Source organism: Macrobrachium rosenbergii, chromosome 3 (assembly GCF_040412425.1).
Source record: "Macrobrachium rosenbergii isolate ZJJX-2024 chromosome 3, ASM4041242v1, whole genome shotgun sequence".
NCBI lineage: Eukaryota > Metazoa > Arthropoda > Malacostraca > Decapoda > Palaemonidae > Macrobrachium > Macrobrachium rosenbergii.
The window spans coordinates 77,041,072-77,060,803 of record NC_089743.1 but is presented as its reverse complement, the minus strand read 5'-3'; the positions used below and the strand labels follow the sequence as shown (position 1 = coordinate 77,060,803).

At 39.8% G+C, this 19,732-nt stretch overlaps 1 protein-coding gene across 2 annotated transcripts in view; it reads left to right on the top strand.

The window, feature by feature from the left end:
• The first annotated feature begins 1,594 nt into the window (after nucleotides 1-1,594).
• Tsr1 (Tsr1 ribosome assembly factor) overlaps nucleotides 1,595-19,732 on the top strand; it is a 96,841-nt gene continuing 78,703 nt past the window's right edge. For both annotated transcript variants that reach the window (XM_067082834.1, XM_067082830.1), the window contains exons 1-2: nucleotides 1,595-2,803; nucleotides 16,747-17,017. In XM_067082834.1, coding sequence (XP_066938935.1) covers nucleotides 2,698-2,803; nucleotides 16,747-17,017 — 377 coding nt within the window. In that variant the 5' untranslated portion in view covers nucleotides 1,595-2,697. The remainder of the gene's footprint in view (nucleotides 2,804-16,746; nucleotides 17,018-19,732) is intronic.

Below are 19,732 nucleotides of genomic sequence, written 5' to 3'. Positions count from 1 at the left end.
GTTGTGTTGAATCTTTCAAAATGCCTTCTAACCATTTCTAGAAAGGGTTCTGGTATAGCGGATTTTTAGGATTGTTTTCCTGTGTTCACCTTGTAATAAGGTGTCAAGTTTTTGGGGGTTTAGTGGTACATTATACCTGAAGCACCCACCTTTCTCAGTGGATGGGTTGTGGTTTTATCTCAGTGTAGTGACAATGTTGTCTGGTTCTTTTTATTTTGTGCTACGCCAGGCAGGCGATCACCTATCATCTTGCTAGCCATCCCGAAGTACTTCTTTCGCTTCAAAGTTCCCACTAAGTGAGGCGACCCATGGCCTATACTGCCACACCACTATGAATTAAGATGAGCACCTACCAGAGGCAGTATCTCAGTAGCTCTCTCTTAGCTGATAGGTAACGACAAGCATTGGTTTCAGTGCTAGCAGTTTTTTCTATTTTCAAATTCATTATAATGTTTTTGGGTAGAATATGTCCATGTATCCCACCTCCTATCAATGTAGGAATCAGCTATGTAATTATTTGCTAAGTTATATAAAAATGACATTTTTATAGTAAAATAAATTTTTATATACATACCATGTAATTACATGATCAGAACCCACCCTCCTCCCGCTGATGGACATAAGGCATGAACAGATTGAGGTTATCTACTAAAGTTGTTCTAATATTCACTGCTAATTAGGCGAACTGAAGTCATACTACACAGGCGTGCGAAAGTGTTACCACCCAAACTTTAGAATTTAAGCTGCCGTGTAAAGTGAACTAATAGCTATGTAATTACTTGGTAATTATATATAAACATTTTATTATATTTTATTATAAACATGTCATTTTTAGCTATTTGTAGGGGGTTGTGGTCCCTATCCCCCACAAATACCAGGGGGTCAACTGTATATCATTCATATTTTAATAAAATACTCTATAAAATACAGTAAACTACTAGTATACAGTGAACCCCCATATTCCGAGATCCCACACCCCCATAAATAGCTAAAATCATGAATGCTTAAAAGCCCTCTAAAAACACTTAGAACTGCCCATTTTGATAGTTTTAAACATAGAAAAACCCTGTAAAAATGCATATACCTGAGTATTTTGATAGTTTTATCACAAAAAGTGCATTTATTCATGAACATTATATGAAAACACAGTAATTAGTGAATATTTCTCAGTGAAAAATACCATGAATGGGCGAATTTTCCACGAATAATGGCTAGATATCTTCCACAAGGTGTCCAGGGACATCCATTCTTTCTGGCTTTGCAAGGTGATCAAACAGGCTTGCAACTCTTATAGTGAGGATGCAATTATGTAGTCTGTATGAGACCCCACAAAGTCAGGGTTGTTAGACTCTTAGGCCCTTTGGAAGAACTTTCTGGTTTTCAAGTAATAAGGGCTGGTGTCTGGTGATGTCAGACAGCCTTCACCTCAACCTGTCTGAGTGACATAATCCATAAGTCCTTGGAAACAAGTTGTTTAGGCATTGAGCTTCATTTTGACAGAAGAGTATCATGTCCAAGTACAGTACTTATATTTCCATAAAGCTGGGATGTAAATGGAGAGAGGCTGGTCTCTCCCTAATACTGTACCCTTTTTTTTTTTTTTTTTTTTTCTTCCCTGGAGGAGCAACAGTCAAGGCTTGAGTACTTGCTGGATCAGGCTATGGTACATGTAACTACACAGTGAACTTCCAGTCTTAGAGCCTTTTTAAATTGCATCTCCCTCCACTCTTCCCTTTAACAACGGCAAGTGGTGCTGGTAGAGGTATAGTGCTCTGAACCCATCACTTTGTGTTAATCAGATACAGCTGCCTTCTGACTGGTATCCTACCGGGGCCCTACCACTATGACATCCCTGTACTAGTCCACTTAAGAGGTTACTGGACTCTTTGACCCCTTGCTTGATTCTGTGAGTGGGGTCATTGCATCTCTGGATTGGTTTTCGGCATCCAATGTATTGAAGGAGCTGACCTCCCACCTAACGAGGGAGTCTCGTATATATAAGGTGATGGTTTGTATTTCTGTTAGACCAAATGACAAATTTTTAAAGTAATTTATACTATTTGGGATGAATCTTACCTACTGTTAAAGATAGCTTATATTGTATCTTCGTGCTAATAGGCGAGGATATATAAGCTGTCTTTAACAGTAAGTAGGTATCCAAATAATAAATGTTATTATGAAAATTCATATTTTTCATAGGTATACAATAGAGCCTTTTATCATAGTGCTTATTTCAACTACCCTGCTTTCCTCCCAAGGCTGAATGAACAAGAGCTTGGTGATGACAGATGAGTAAGGGGTATACAGTATCCCCACTCATCCATAGTTACTGCCAGTTAACTACCTTGTTAATAAGTTCAGTGACTTGCCTCCAACTTGTGCTGAAGGATACTCCAATATAAAGGCTCTTGTTTTTATATCTAGGAGAAATGGAAATTACTTGAGAAATTTTGTCATCTTTGTAAATAAACTTCATTTCCTTTTCCTGTATACAGTATATGAAATTTCATCACATCAAGTAGGTTAAGTCAGACCACACAGTGAAAAGTCTAAACTCTAATATGGTTGACTGCTTCTTTTTAATTATATGTTCCATGCTGTGTTTTATATTAGCTTTTTCTGAGTGTTGGAGTGTGAATATTGATATGTAGTATAATTCCTAATTAGTATTATTGCTGCTTCCAGGATATCAGAACTATGGCCCTGTCTAGTGTTCATCGTCCTTCTGCTCTCAAGCAGCAGAACAAGAAGCATAATGTCCTTGGTCATCGTACCAAAGGGGCTTTATCAAAAGCAAGCAAAGGTACGTACAAATGTTTATTGATTTTATACAAATGGGCAGGTAATTATTGTGTATACATTGGTATGGTCGTTGAACCTTTAAATTCAGTGCATTTTATTCTTAGCAGATAGTTGAGGATTGTATTTTTATGCATATTAGCATGTATTCGCTTCTAAGATTAGGCCTGGCTGACATGGGCTTCAGTGAACTTAGTACCCCATCTTGGCTCAACTGGACATGAGGAATGCCCCAGCTACCACCTGCAGGTTGGTTAAAAGGCACATCCTCCTGCCCTCCCCTTGGAGAACACAGTCAAGCCAACATGGCCGGCTGTCTGCACTTTTCCAGGCTGGGCATGTTCGAGCAGTGGGGTTAACTTCCTTCCATGTTTCTTTAAAAACATACTGGACAGAGCCTTTGCATACCTGGTACACCTTGCTGACTCAGCATGACCTGCTGTTTGCACATTTGTGATCTTCGGACTGTGCAAGTGTGAGCAGAGGGGTTAACTCTTCCTCGTGTTTCTTTTGAAACACACAGGACAGAGCCTGTGTGTAACCTTGCACTTACCTTGTCTACTGACTACTGTATGCAGGTAGTAAATTTGATTGAGCCAGCTTTGCTAGTTTTGACGCATACTCAGTCTTCGGATTATGTTCATGCCAAAGTTTGGTTACTTTATGACACATGGCCCTCTCGTTGCTCAGCTGTGGTATTTTATACCTTTTCTAGTATGGGGAAGTGCAATGACTCTCACCCCAGCTTCTTAGCACATGCGCATTGACTCCTCATTCATGCCTTTGGGTATGTGCAGTTGAATCTGTATTACCTCCTCGTATTGTGAGAGATTTCCTTTTATATTCCTTACGAGAGTTGGGGGAATCTGTTATATACAATTGTGTTAGTGATTGACACAGACCTGAAGGTTTTTATTTTTTACACAATAGCACTTTACTCACTGTCTTGCTTTTCTGGAAGCTTGTGTATCTCAGTCACACCACCCTCACTTTTGGTGTTTACACAGTGCATTATTGTATACATACAGACAGGACATTTGTGCTACAGTTCTCTGGTAATACATTCACAAGAGATGTTCTATTTCATTCAATAGGATTTGCATGCTAGCACACACAAACATGTTTGTATAGTTTTTACCACAATTTTGAGAGGTTACTTGTTAGCCTAAAATTGTTATTATGAGAAAGTCTAGTGGTTAGTTGACCACGAGTTTGAGTGGTTTTGTGCACCATAATTGTTTTTATTCCTACAGATATGCAAACCATCACCTTAATGTAGGAGTATCCTTCAGGGCAAGGTGGATTGGTCATTGAACATGGTAACAAGGCAGTTAACTGGTGGAGATGGGGGTTGAGCAGGGGAATAGAATACCCCTCACTCACCTGTCATTAATCAAGAGCTGCCAGCTTGTGCAAACATTGTTTGCTCGACTGTTTGCCCAGTGTGATTGTTGAAAGACTAGGATAAGTGGCCTGCTGCCGTTTGCTTGCTAGATTTGCATATTGAGTATTTTTTTAGTTCTTTTTTTGCAGTGAAAAAAAAAAAAAAATTGACTAGCTATTGCCTGGTTCTGCCTGTTAGAAATTTAATTGAAATTAAAAGTTCCACAAATTTCCAATTGTCTGACTTGTAAATGAGTCAAAGGCTGCTCTAAAATCTAAACTGACCGTGCTTGCTTTTACACCCTCTGCAAAACTGTAGATATTGACAAGAGTGCATCACAATTACTAAGGCCTTTATGAAAGCCAAACTGTATTGCTGGTAGCAGATTATTATCAGTAAACTACTGGCTTCTTTATCTGCTGCTAAAGAGGGGGATTTCCTGTTGAATGCTCTGATAGGTACTTTGTTGTCTTTGGTTTTGGCTTCAATCAACCCTTTGGTGTGGCAGTTGATCAAGGCTTGCAAGAAGAAAGGGAAGAAGCATTCTGGTGTTCTTCCTTAGCCTGTTCTCTGTTGTCTTTGTTGAGTTCATATTCCTCCTCCTCCTTGTCCCCAGGAGGAGGCAGAAAACAAAGAAGTGGAAGTGTTGAAGCCTTGTGTAAGAAGTCCAAGCAGACTTCTCATGCACTTGCCAAGGAGGAGAGCAGAGGTGCAGGATCACCTGTGCTTGATTGTTGTACCCCTGGAAGGGTTGTAGCCACTGTGCCTTCCCACTCAGACAAGCATTCTTTAGGGATTGCTCCAAGGTGGGACCTTCAGTTAGGTTGCCTTGGTCACAGCTAGTGTGTGGTGTTTTGGAGGTAGTAAACACCCTGACCTGTGGGTTGGTTTTTCCCCTCTCCATCTTGTGACTGGTGAATGGCCTCCTCTTAGAGAAACTTCATCAGCAAGGTCTGTGATTTTTGTCTTCAGAGGTGAGTGCTATGAAGTCTGTCACCATTACTGTCTAACGGCTCTACCTTTGGTGGATCACGTTGACAGACTTTGCCGTGACAGGTGTTTCATTGCATGAGGAGAGGGTGTGTTAAAATACAGTCTATGAAAAATTTACAAAGAAGAGACCATCCATCAATTGTCCAAGTTATAACTGCTAATGTCAGGAAACAGGAACCTACCACTATAACCACTCTATCTAAAAGAGACGTCGAGCGTCGAGAAGCTGGACGCCAGGACGTCGAGCGTTGAGAAGCTGGACGCCAGGATGTCAGACGTAGAGAAGCTGGACGCCAGGACGTCAAGTGTCGAGAAGTTAGACGCCAGGGCGCCAGGCGTCGAAGCTGGACGCCAAGACATTAAGCTTCAAGAAAATGGACGTAACACGCCAGGCGTCAAGAGACTGGACGCCAGGGCGCCAGGCGTCAAGATGATATTTTGAAAGACGTCGCTACTTCCGTCTTGGAAAATCGAAAGAAGAGAATGATAATATCTCGCATTCTCCTGTGAATCCTATTGTAGAGATTTCTGAAGAAGACAATATAAAAGGCCATCAGCTTTTATCAGACTTGAAAAGGCTTATGAAGCTATTTTCGGAAATTTTTTCCAGAGAAATTTATCCTGACTGCTCCTCGCGTTCGCCTTCAGAATTTACTCTTGTGAAGGCGTCTAAGAGGGCAGCATTTTAAATGATGAAGAATGGATACTTTCGAAGGAGAAACAATGAAAGACAGCCTTTGTTTTTCCTCCAACCAAACTAGCTCAAGGTCTAGCGTTTAGTATCAAACTGGAGAATCGTTCGCTTCAAATACCTGCCCTTCCCAGGAACCTTCTCGAATCTTGTTGACTCTTCTGCCGTCAGTGGCCATGGGGAAAACGAAGTTGTTGGTAGATATCAGAATTGGACCACCCCCTCAAAAGAATTTGGAGATTTAGGAAGGAAGATGGAATTATTCAACACGACTGACAACGAAGAACTCATATATCTGATGTCGTGTATGGATAAAGGACTGGAGATAGTTCCAACGAATCAACTGCACCTTTCTCAGCGGGACTCCTGAAGAAAAGGGCCCATCTTTGCTCTTTCCTGGCTAATGGGGTCACGTCAATCAAAATCAGAATTGATTTATACCTCTTTCCTCTCCCCCTTCTCTCAAGGTTTGGTATAGAGGCCTTTTCATCTTTGGCCCAGAAAACCACGTAAGATTTAATATCTAAAACAGCAAGAAAAGTCCTACCTACGACTTTCATGACTAAAAAGAGTAAAGCTGAGGTTCCTGTGTTTCAGGTATCTCAGCTTTTCGTGGTCGACCCTCCGATAGAGGTTCCTCTAGGGCGGGGTAGATGAATGACAACGAGAAGAGGCTCTACACAGGGAAGAAGGAGGACCTGCCTTTCTTCTCCTGCAGACTGCGGTAGGAGCCAGACTGTCCAGCCTGAGTAGGCCCCCTCTAGTAACAAGACAATTCGACCTTTCTGCCAAATGCAACGACAGAACCAAGGCAAAGGTCCTACAGCAACAAGTGTCTATGATGTTGCAAAAGGAGACCAGACAGAGAGTTCAGGATCCGAATTCCCCAGGATTCTACATTGTTATTCCTGATCCCCAAATGCTTGGGGGTTAGAGACCGGTGTTAGACGGATTGCACTCAACTTTTTTGTGCAATAAACAAAGGTCGCTATGGAAACGACAAAATCGGTTCTAGCAGCAGTCAGACAGCATGACTGGATGGCCTCACTGGACCTCCAGGATGCGTGTTTTCACGATCCCCATGCCCGATCTCCAGAATTTTCTGAAGTTCGTCCACGGGAAAGGTTTTCAGTTTGGTCTCTCTCTTTGGCCTAAACAGACAAGGTTGACGTCTGGCTCTGGAGCCGAGACCTCTCAAGAGCAAGTTACCCAATATTGAGGGCGTCATGATAAGACTTCATAGACTACAGATTGTAGCCACAGCAGCAGCCGGAGCTCTTCCCTTCCAGCCCCAAGGGTAGTTCTCCTACTAAGAACAAGCGTAGACAGTTCTATTCAGTCAGGATACCGGGCTGCAAGAGCGTGGCGGACACTGTGCTGCCTTCCATTACATCCTCCTCTTCCTCCTTCGGATTGGTACTGCGTCTGCGGAACCCCTCCACGGTCCATTATTGACGATGAGGAGGAAATAATTGCCGTGAGTTGAGGCTTCCCAGCCTGTCCCCAACAGCAGGAAGCCCGCATATAGCTTTACTATAAAATATGCAGCAGACTTTGTCTTCCCGGCTGCAAGCGTGACAACCAGGCAAGAGAAGAAGGATAATAGACGTCCAACTAAAGCTTCTAGGCGTCTAGAAGTTTAAGGCGCTGAACGTAGTGAATGAAACTCTGGACGCTGGATGCAGTGGCGTCAAGCATCTAGGAGTGAAACACCATGATGACAAGCGTCAATGAACCCAAGGCGCCAGCGTCAAGGCATTGGACGTCAGGGCGTCAGGCTTCAAGATATTGGAAGCCAAGGCGTGGAGTTAGCTCAGGACGCAAGATGCACTGGCATCAAGCGTCTAACAGAATTAGGTCTACTGATAAACAGATAGAAATCTCAGCCGATCCCATCCCAAGAGGTTCTATGCCTTAGGATGAAGATTCAGAGTCAGGATTTTGGGGTTTTCCGTTTACTGCAAAGACAGGACAAGCCTCAAGAAAATTTCAGAACTTTATAAAGAGACAGTCATGTTTGCAAAGGAATGGATGAGTCTGCTGGGAACCCTTTCCTCGCTGGAACGGTTTGTCTCCTTTGAGAGGTTAATTTTATGCCCGTTACAGTTTCATCTAAATCGGAACTGGGACAAAGGAAATAGAACTGGAGACCAAGTGCATCCCCATTCCGGAACCAATAAGACCGTATTTGTAGTGGTGGAACGCCCCCGTCAAGCTCCAGGAGGTCCTTCTCTATATTAGAGGAACCCAGACCTAGTGTTGTTATCCGGTAGCGTCGGACTCAGTATGAGGAGCAACACGAGGGAAATAAAAAGTCTCGGGCTCCTGGACCAGAGAGCAGGAGAAGTTAAACATCAATTAGAAGGAACTAACTGCAATCCTTCTAGCTCTCAGGAGTTCGAACACAGTGGGGAACAAGAGGTGCAGGTCAACACCGACAACACGGCAGCGTTGGCCTACATCAGCAAACAAGGGGGCACTCACTCCCAGGTCTCTATACGAGACAATAAGAGAATCTCTTCTTTGGGCAAAGGAGGAGAATGTAAACTAGTAACCCACTTTATCCAAGGGAGAAAAAAATGTGAGGGCGGACATTCTGAGAAGGGAAATAAAGTCCTCTCAAAAGAATGAACGCGCTACATCAGGACTTTGGGGACGTCCTTGCATAGATCTCTTCGCCACAGCGCAAACGAAGAGGTTGGACACTTACTGCTCTCCAGTACCAGATCCGGGGCTATATACATAGACGCAGCGTTCCTGGTGGACTGGTCCAACTTGACGTGTATGCATTTCCCTATTTCAAGATAATACACAGGGTACTGAAAAAATTTGTGTCACATGAGAGGACCGGAATGACCCTTGTGGCCCCTTACTAAGCGACAAAGAGATTGGTTGCCAGAAGTACTGGATTGGATGGTGGACATCCCGAGTAGCCTACCTCAGAGAGTAGATCTACTCAAACAACCCCACTTGGAAAGATATTACCAAACCTACAAGCGCTACTAGTAACTGCTTTGGACTATCGGAAAACTCACAAGAGCCAGAAGTTTTTCGAAGGAGGCAGCTAGGCGCTATCATAAATCAAGGAAGTTATCCACCATTAGGTATACCAATCCAAGTGGGAGGTATTTAGAGGATGGTGCAAGGACAACCATGTGTCCTCTTCCAATATTTCTGTAACCCAAATTTGTATATAGAGAACTCACCAGCATGGAACCTAGACGTGGTCCTGAGGTTCCTCATGGGGAGTAGGTTCGATCCCTTGCAGAGGACATCTTTAAAGGACCTCACCATGAAAACTCTTTTTCTTGGTCAGTTTCATGTAAAAGAGTTAGTGAGATACATGCTCTCAGCAAGAATATGGATTTTATACAAGGCAAGGCAATCTGCTCACTGCAACTAGGCTTCCTTGCAAAAAATGAATACGTCACAACCCTAGCCCAGAACGTTCGAGATTCCGAACCTAACGTGGACATAACAGGGGAGGAGAGAGAGAGAGTCCTATTCGGTAAGGGCTCTAAGGCTCTACCTGGATAGGACAAAGGACTTAAGAAGGAATTCAGAAGGGCTTTGGTGCTCAGTCAAAAAGCTCTCTGTATAGATGTCGAAGAATGCTCTGTTTTATTTTATCAGAAAGTTGATAAAAAAGCACATATGGAATGTAGAGAGATAGACTACAAGATTCTGAAAGTAAAGACGACGAGGTCAGGGCAGTAGCAACCTCTGTAGCTCTTAAACAGAACAGGTCCCTGCAGAGTATCTTGACACGACCTCCTGGAGAAGCAAGTTAGTATTTGCCTCTCACTATCTAAAACAAGTCAAGACATTATGCTAAGATTGCTATACGCTGTGCCCGTTTATAGCATCTAATTCAGTAATGGGAGAGGGAATACCCCTACAATCCCATAAACCAATACCCTTTTTCTTACCTTGGAATTGAGAATTTTTATGGTTGTTTGTGAAGACTGGACGCAGTCTTCATAATCATTGGGATGAAAGTTCCTTGGTAGAGCCGGAACAAGGGTATTGAGAGGAGGTCTAGTCACATAGAGGTTATACACGGTTGACAGCCCCTAGAGATTTTCAGCCCCTGGGTGGATCGCTGGATCTCTTAAGGAATGCAGACATAATGAGAGGGAGTTCATTGAAGTCAGCTTCCTTAATCCAATCCCATAAAATAATACCCTTTGTTCTTGCCTTGGAATGGTTGTTTGTGAAGATTGAACGCAGTCTTCCACAATCATTGATTTTAGTCAGATGATCATTTTGTTCCTTGGTGACGCCCGAACAAGGGTATTATAGGTTGTCTGTCACATAGAGGTTGGTACACGGTTGGCAGCTCTAGAGGTCTTCAGCCCCTGAGTGGATCGCTGGACCTCTTAAGGAATACAGACATAATGAGGCAGAGTTCATTGAACTCAGCTTCCTTAATCCAATTCCATAAAACAATACCCTTTGTTCTTACCTTGGAATGGTTGAAATTTTATGGTTGTTTGTGAAGATTGAATGCAGTCTTCCACAATCATCAATTTTAGTCAAATGATCATTTTTGTTCCTTGGTGGCGCCCGGAACAAGGGTATTATAGGTTGTCTGTCACATAGAGGTTGGTACACCGGTTGGCAGCTCTAGAGGTCTTCAGCCCCTGAGTGGATCGCTGGACCTCTTGGAAAGCAGACAAAATGAGGGAGTTCATTGAAGTCAGCTTCCTTAATCCAGGTAAGGACCTTAAGTTGGTTTATTAACCCTTAAAGCAAATTCCAACGATGTTGGCTGTCTCTGACCCTCCACCAAAGGTGTCAATCAGCTATATATATAACTACCAGGTAAGTTAGATGTTTAAAAATGATATTTTCATAATAAAATAAATTTTTGAACATACTTACCTAGTAGTTGTTATAATTAAATTCCCACCCTCCTCCTCTAGAGACTAGGGCATGGAAGATCTGAGGAATAGTTGGAATGGTTCCAGGTACCTGGGTAGAGGGCACAGGTGGTTCACCTGACTACCGATCAGCGATTGCCACTGAGTTTTTGAAATTCTGCCGTGACGTCAGGGACTTAAGCTATATATACAACTACCAGGTAAGTATGTTCAAAAATTTATTTTATTATGAAAATATCATATTGCAATACACTCCCTGAACACCTGAATTAGCCCTGGTCACCTACCAGCCCAAACTACATCCCCATAGCTTTTAGTGGGTAATTAACTATAAGCGTTATCAATGCTTACAGGAAAATCTTGTCAAATGAGTTACCTGAAGTGCCGTTGGCAACACTGCTGCAAGTCCTGGCCGAGTGAGGCCGAGATCCTCAATTGCTTTTTGTTCACCATGCTGTGTGGGTGTGTCCCACATCAGGCGAACTTTGGTCACTTAGCCCGACCCCCATTTAAGAATTTGGACATCAGATCACAATTTGGACTATTTTCAATGCATTTTCTCCTGGATGGATACACTATTGATAGGATTTGCAACTTCTCTCCCGATTTTGACTTTGGGATCGGTACTTTGGACTTGTTTGGATGAGTCAAACAAGAAGACGTCGCCGTCTGCTAGCACCAATGCTTCCACTTTGTTTACATCTTCGACGACAGAACCTTCTTCTGCTGGAGATGCTGACGCTTATTGGCCCTACACGTCCTGCAAGCGTAGGATGAGTACCCTCAAACACGATCGACATTCTGTTTGTATTTTATGTAGGAAGATACAATGTAGTATCAGTCAGATAAGCAGCGAGTCTTGGTCGTTAGATCAGATGGAAGGATTATTCAAAAAGTTAGAGGACAAGTTACTAGCTAAGTATGTCTAGTCTATTTTTCTAGCTGTAAGACTAAATTAACGGAAATGAGGTAAGGATAGTAGTAATAGTGGTGTAGATACTAATCGTTCTCTTTCAGTCCCCCCTGCCTGTTCCAGAACCAGCCCTAACAGGTGCCGGGGGTCATGGAGAACTGCAAACCTTGAAGGTAGGATCTGCCGGCCTCCCCCGGCACGGAGCAGGCAGTGTTGGCAGCAGATTGCCCCCTTCCCTCTAAAAGCGTAAGGTCTAAGGTGGATTTAGAATTAGGAATCACTCAGAAGAGTAGGAATTCTAATTTAGGAAGTATTCAGGAAAAGTAGTTGAACGTGGTCTTCTTTGGGTTCAGGTTTAGTTGGGGTCGCTAATGTTTAGGTCTCTCATTTAGATCAATCGTCGGTTTTATTTTCTGCTTCGTGCTCTGTGCAACAAAGGTGTCCAGATCCGTGGAGGGTCGTTCAGATTTGGTTTCTGATGTATCTGGTTCTGAATTTTTGTTTTTCCTTGAATATTCCTTCTTGAAGGTTCCTTTTCCTCAAGGGTTTAAAATTTCTTTCGTCTTGCGATGGTGGTAATTCTGGCGATCGAGTTTTCCAGTATTCATGATCATGTGCAAGAATTTTCTGATTTGATGTCTATCAGAGATTATCAGGGCAGGGTGGGGAACAAGAACCAGTCTATTTTCTTTGAAATCTATGGCCTTTTCGCTGCTACGGAATTTTCCGTTTATCCCCATTTTCTTCTAAGCCTTCTTCATGCCCTTCTCAACCTTCTTTTAGGACCAGCTCTTCGGAGGGCTCTCTTCGCGGTCTTTGTTGCTCATCCTGTTTCTTGGCACCAACTCAGCAGAGCAAGGCTTTCTTGCTTCAGCCCTGTATATTAGAGCTTCAGCGGCTCCCTCTCCTCTTGGGGTTAAGGAAGAGGGGTACTTTTACGGATCAGTCGTCTTTAGTTGATTCTAAGTATGATAACTAAATGACAAATGGGACTGTCCCATTCTTTTTTCCTTCCCCTTATATCTTCTTTTCACCCCCATTTAACCCCCTTCCAAACCTTATCTTCCTTCCGGAGGACCCTTAGGGGTTTAAATCGATTTGTAATCGAACCCTCACTCTATCCTATCCTAACACACACCACAGTACACAAGAGAATATTTTATCACTGTTGATTGCATTTATAATTTTTTTTATGCATATTTAAATATTCAGGTACAGTACTTAACTCTGCTTGTGAATTCCCACTGTTTCCCTTTTCTACTGTAAAAAGAAAATGGGATGGCTTGAATATTGTATGAGAGAAAATGGTTGTGCCTGAATATACAGTAAACCCCCCGTATTCGTGGTCTCACGATTCACGGACTCACGTATTCACGGATTTCTCTGTGGAATGTATCTACCCATTATTCACAGAAAATTTGCCCATTCATGATATTTTTCACTGAGAAATATTCACTAATTACTGTATTTTTGTCTCCTTTTTGTGATGAAACTATTAAAATACTCAGGTAATGCTTGAGTTATGATAATTCACCTTACAATAATTCGATTTTGCAGTGGGGTAAGCAATTAATGCCAGTAGACAATAATATTTATAAAATATTTGTAAAGTTCACGCAGGCACAGGCAGCAGCATAATCAGGCATTGAGAGAGACCAAATTACAATACAGTAAACCCCCTGTATTTGTGTTCTCACGATTCGCGGACTCACGCATTTGCAGGTTTCTCTGTGAAACACATCTACCCATTATTCGCAGAAAATTCGCCCATTCATGGTATTTTTCACTGAGAAATATTCACTAATTACTGTATTTTCATATAATTTCCATGAATAAATGTGCTTTTTGTGATAGTTTTATCACAAAAATACTCAGGTATAAGCATTTTTACAGGGTTTTTCTTGTGTTTAAACTATAAAATGTGCAGTTCTAAGTGTTTTTAGAGGGGTTTTAAGCATTCGCGGATTTTACCTATTCGCAGGGGGGGCGGCTTTGCAGTACGCACCCCCACGAATACAGGGGGTTCACTGTAGACAACTTTTCCGCCATCTCTGTATCCCATCTTCTAATTAAAAAAGTAAAAGAAAATGATACAAGTATTGTTAGTAACGTTATACTCTTGGCATGAAATCGTGCAATATAAACAACCAACTGAGAAACTGTTGTTTTAGCATAACTGAAGATCGATAACAACAGCCGTTTACCTGGTATTTCCAACCATCGTGACGATAATAAACAATTACCGTAGCTTATAACACAAATGACAGAGTAGAATTGGAATGATATACAGTAAACCCCATTATTAAGCGTTCTCATGGTTCGCGAGAATCATGATTCGCTGGTTTCTCTGTCAGAACATATCTAGCCATCATTCGCGGAAAATTAAGCCCATTTCACGGTATTTTCACTGAGAAATATTCACTAATTACTGTGTTTTCATATAATGTTCATGAATAAAATGCACTTTTTTTTTAAAAACTATTAAAATACTCAGGTATAAGCATTTTTACAGGTTTTTCGTGGTTTAAGCTATCCAAAATGGGCAGTTCTAAGTGTTTTAGAGGGGTTTAAGCATTCATGATTTGACCTATTAAGCCGGGGGATGTGTGGGGATCCCCAGTAAACACAGGGGTTCACTGTATTTTTACATTATACCCTTGTTCGGTATGGATAAAAGATCATCAAGGAAATATACTGCTAAATTTAAGCTGCAAGTTGTAGCTGAAGCTGAGAAAACAATGTTCAAGCTGCTAATGACTATACAGTACTGTAAATTATCATGCATTGGCGACATGGATGAAACTCAATCGTAATTGAAATTGGAGAGAAAGTATTTTAATCAAAACTACTGGGCATGATAGAACACATTACTGTTATTTTTATGCCGATAAACGATAAATATGTAAAGCTCGTACTATGATGAAATCAAGTGAAAAAAGCGAACGGAATCTTGAATTTTTTTTACACAAAACAAATGTCCCCAAACGGCCATCATCATCAATTAACGGAAAAATAGATAAATTAATTTCAAAACGAGATGTATTTTAGTTATATTTCGACTTAAAAACACTTCGTATAACGAAAAATAACCTTTTCCCATATAAATAAAGTATCTAGAGATTCATTTATGCTAATTAGAAGCAAGACAAGTGCTCTGAACCGAATTAAATATGGCAAAATAAACACCACATAAACAATTTCCAAACCAAAACATTGATCGCTATGACCGCAATTTATAATACAAAAGCAATATAAGAATATATATATACAATATTATTGGATACAGTGAATTAAGGCATAACATTTTAAAAGATGCATATTAGTTATGTTGATGTTTGTATAATACTATATGAGAATATAGAGTACAGTATAATGTAGGCTACGCTACTGTATATGTATACAATGTACCATAGTGCAGGCTAAGCTAATTCTTGTTATTCAATTTCTCTCTTCACTGAATTATCATAAGTCACTTTGCATGAACCTCCAGGATTAGCTGATATTAATTACTATACTGTGTATGTATAGAGTATACTTTATAGTGTAGGCTAGGCTACCATATATGTATACATGGTACTGAATACTCTAGTGTAGGCTAGGCTATGTTCAAGATATGTTTTGGTATTTCTTACGTTTTTTCCAACAAACGATGGTTTTTTTTTTGGAACCTAACCCCATCGTAAGTAGGATAATACCTGTATAAGCATTTTTACTTTGTTTTTTGTGTGTCTGAACTATCAAAATAGGCAGTTCTAAGTGTTTTTAGAAGGGTTCTCAGTATTTGCAGGTTTTAGCTATTCACAGGGGGGGGGGTACTCATCCCCCACGAATGCGGGGGGGTTTTTACAGTAAGGGGAACTTGATTATTTTTCACATGTAGCTGTAAGCCACATATTTTTAAGGGTAATGTTGTAGGATGACTTTGAAATGATATCAAAGTGTATTAGGATGATAGTTTAAGGTATATTTGGTGTAGGATGATAGTTTAAGATATAGTTGGTGTAGGATGATAGTTTAAGGTATATTTGGTGTTTGAGTTATTAAAATAGGCAGTTATAAGCATTTTAGTTTAAGGTATATTTGGTGTTTGAGCTACTGTACTAAAATAGTGTTTCAGCTTATCGCAGGTGGTTGTGGTCCCTAACCCCCGTGAATATCAGAGGTCGACTGTTATAAAGTTTTGACATTGCCTTTGGTTATAATTAGAGATGCTTATCGAAATAGAATCTTCCCTAAAGAATCTCAAGGAAGTCTATTTTTTTAATTTATTTTTTTATTTATTTATTTATTTATTTATTTTTTGAATAATGAGGAAATTATGTTTGGCATCACGGCTTAACCCTCCCTCTGACTGCTCTCGGTGGCTCGACTATAGTTGGTTTATCTGGTGATAGGTTATGCTCTGTCAGCTTAGGAAAGCTTAGGCATTAAGGTTAGGAACTACCACTATATTATCAAAAATATTGTATAGTTAAAAAGATTGTTATAGATTTTATGAGATATTTCCTGAAAAAGCAATGAAATGCTATTCAATAAAACTTTGATGAAATAAACAAAAATACTTCATCCCAAAATTTTTTTGTATGTAAAACAGGGTTACATCTCATATGCCAGTCAATACAGTAACCATTGCCTCACTAGTTTAAGAAGTTGCTCCTTATTCTGTTTATAGCCCTGGAAATGGGTGTTCAATACGACCATAAATATTTTTCTGTGATCCTTCCCCTTTATGGCATTAGATATATAAAATGAGTTCTCTACACACTCCTCTGTCCCCTTTCTCTGTGATGCTGCTTGGAATTGTAAGGTATAGGATCTCATTAAAGCTTGCATTTTACACCTGTAGGATCACATTAACTTACATTTCACACCAAAGTTTTGATTAAGGCCACTTTGCTTTCATGTAGTTAATTAACATTTTTTTGTTATTAGACAAAGGAAACTAGGAATTCTCTTTTTGTTCTGCCCATGAGTTGTCTTTTATGTTTCTTTTATTTTTGACATTCTAATTTGTCAGTGAGAGATTGACCTACACTATTATTAATTTGTATATATATTTTATTGTAAACTTAAATATTTGCAGGTCGTGTAAGTGTTAAGGTTTTAAGTAAGAAGCCCAGCAGGAAGTTGAGCAAAGAAGAAAGGCGTAATCAGAATAAGCAGTTGCGAAAGTTCAAGAGAGAGCAAACAGTTGCCCGAAAGAGATCTCTTGGCACCTCTAATAATCCCCCGTTTCTAGTTACACTGCTACCTCTTAGTCCAAATATAAACCCAAGAACTGTACTGACTGCACTTACAACATGCGACTCAACTGCTACAGTATCTGTCAGCCCTCAGGGTATTACCCATATAAGGTAAGCAGAAATCTGGAAACCTTGTATCTGATACACATCCTAGGTGATTTATTTCTGAAATCAATAACGTGATTCATATTTAAGAGATGAGAATGTGGTAGAATGTCTGTTACACATTATGTCTTTAATATTTAAACACTGTATTGTGATGTATGTGGTCAAAGATTATATTTTTATTACAGCTAGTGATTGATTTGTTTTGTGCATTGTCATTCAACATGTATTTTTGAGCATTGGAGTGAAATTTATTTGGATTATCATTTAAATGTGATTTCCCTTGGAAATACAAACCATTGCCTTTATATAGGAGTATCCTTTGGTGTAAGCTGGGATGGCCATTGACCTTGACAACAAGGTAATTAACTGGTGGTTGAGGGGAGTGAGTAGGGGAATACTCTTCGCTCACCTATTGTCACAAATCACATTTTCTTTGGCGACCATCTTGCGAGGATGTATCAGTGTGCTTTTCCTGACTGCTAAGTTGAACTTGTGTTCATGTAAAAATTTTTTGTTTTCAAGAGTGTTTGTGGAAGATATGAAGTTTTAGTTCTTTATTCCCTCCAGTTTTTTTAATTTTAGAGGAATCACAATATTTATTTTTATTAATATTCCTTTCGATTTCAGCAGTGTTGTTAGGTAGACATTTACTGCTGTTGGGAGGTGATTGATAGAGGTACCTTGCAAGTGTTAGCCTACCTCTTCTTCACTGTCAAAGTCCTTCCAATTCCTTCCCTAATTACACCCCTACCAAAGACGGGGTTGGATATTGTGGGAAGTGTGGATCTTGTGAGAAGTGTGGATCATATGACCAACTCTTAAAGACAAACCGAGACAGCTGTAAACCTGGGATTGCCTACACACACACACACACACACACACACACACACACACACACACACACACACAGGCAGTTATCGGTGATCTGGTTTTTCGGTGCTTTTGTAGCAACAGTGATACCGCAGTTTTCGGCTTCGCCGATCCCTACTTAACAATGGCACTGATCCCCGGTTATTGGTGATGATATCCGCTGTTATTGCTGATTTTCAGTTATTGTTGCGCCGTTGGGAATGGAACCCCGCCAATCACCGGGGACTACTGTACTGTTATATGTGTGTGTGTGTGTGTACAGTACATATATATATATATGTTTATATTATATATACAGACAGTCCCCAGTTATCGGTGATACGGTTTTACAGTGCTTGTGTAGTGGCGAAAATCACCAATTTCCGCTTATCGGTGTCAATAATTGGGTATTGGCGCCAATACATCCCCAACAGACGTGCCAATAACTATAAATTGGCGATTTTCATTTATGATGATGCCATCAGAACAGAACCTCCACCAATAACCGGGGACTGCCTGTATGTATGTATGTACGTACATAAGTATATACAGTATATATATATATATATATATATATATATATATATATATATACAGTCATACCTCGAAGTCACGCGAGGTTAGGTTCGAGCCCCTTGCAAGGTGAATTTTCTGCGTAAGTTTGCCATGGTCTTTTAAAATGCTAATAAATGTTTATTTCCAAAAGTTCCAAGCATAAATATGACCTAATCATGTCCCAAAGTATTAGCTTTAACTTTTAAATGAACTAAAGTTAGTGTAATTTATTTAAAAATTTAGCTTATTACCCTTTTTTAAAAAGGGAATACAGTAAATGGTTGTGACATAGTCCTGAGTATTACAGTTTCAATAAACTTGTTACAGTAGATGCATTATGTATACTAATGTTATCCCTAATTCATGGGATACGTTTTCTTTGTCACTAGAGTAAAAGCCGTTTCTTTCGTCACTAGCAAAACGTCATGTGTCACAATCATAACAAAAGTACAATTCCATAAAATATCGAAAACATGTACATAATGTTCGAGAACGTAGTACAGTACAGGTAAATTCAATCAATTTAAAATTGACGCACTGTACAGGTAATGATACACAGAGAAATAATAAGTTGTAAAGTATGTTTGAGCCTAACTACGAATATAGAGAGATACTGTAATAAAAAGTAACTGTACTGCTTTTGTATGTGTTATAAAGCAAATGTATAAATACAAATTTTCCATTCTGATTTTACACCAAAAAACACTTAAACTTAAAAAATTAAACACATTTCTACAGGGGTATCATCTTTGAAAAATGCAGTTTCTAAGGGTATCACATCTTGTAAAGTACCAACTGAAGTGTTGTACTACATGCACATAAATTGCACCAGCACTTTTCTCTAAGTGAACAAGTATTTTTCAAAGAATGACACTTATACAACTCTTAGTTACATCTCTGATATACATTAACGAATTCATTTAACAAACAACCTCATCTCAAAGGTCATGTAAAGTCCTTGTGACAAAGACTTTTGCAATGGACATTATACTTGTATGATATTTATGTACAGAAATATAAATATAAATTTCCATATCGATTTTACAGTTAAAAGCATGAAAACTTTTAAATTTACTTCCAAACATTAAACAAGCATTTTTCTGCAGGGTATCATCTTTGAAAGTGCAGTAACTTTGCAAAATGGGTATCACATCTTTGTAAAGTACACTATGAATGAGCTGAAATTACCTTTGCATCATATTTATGCATGTACAAAAATAAAAATAATACATTTTCGATACAGATTTTACACAGGAAAGCATGAAATGCATTTTTCATAGAGATTTTACATGAAAGCATGAAAATGCATTTTTC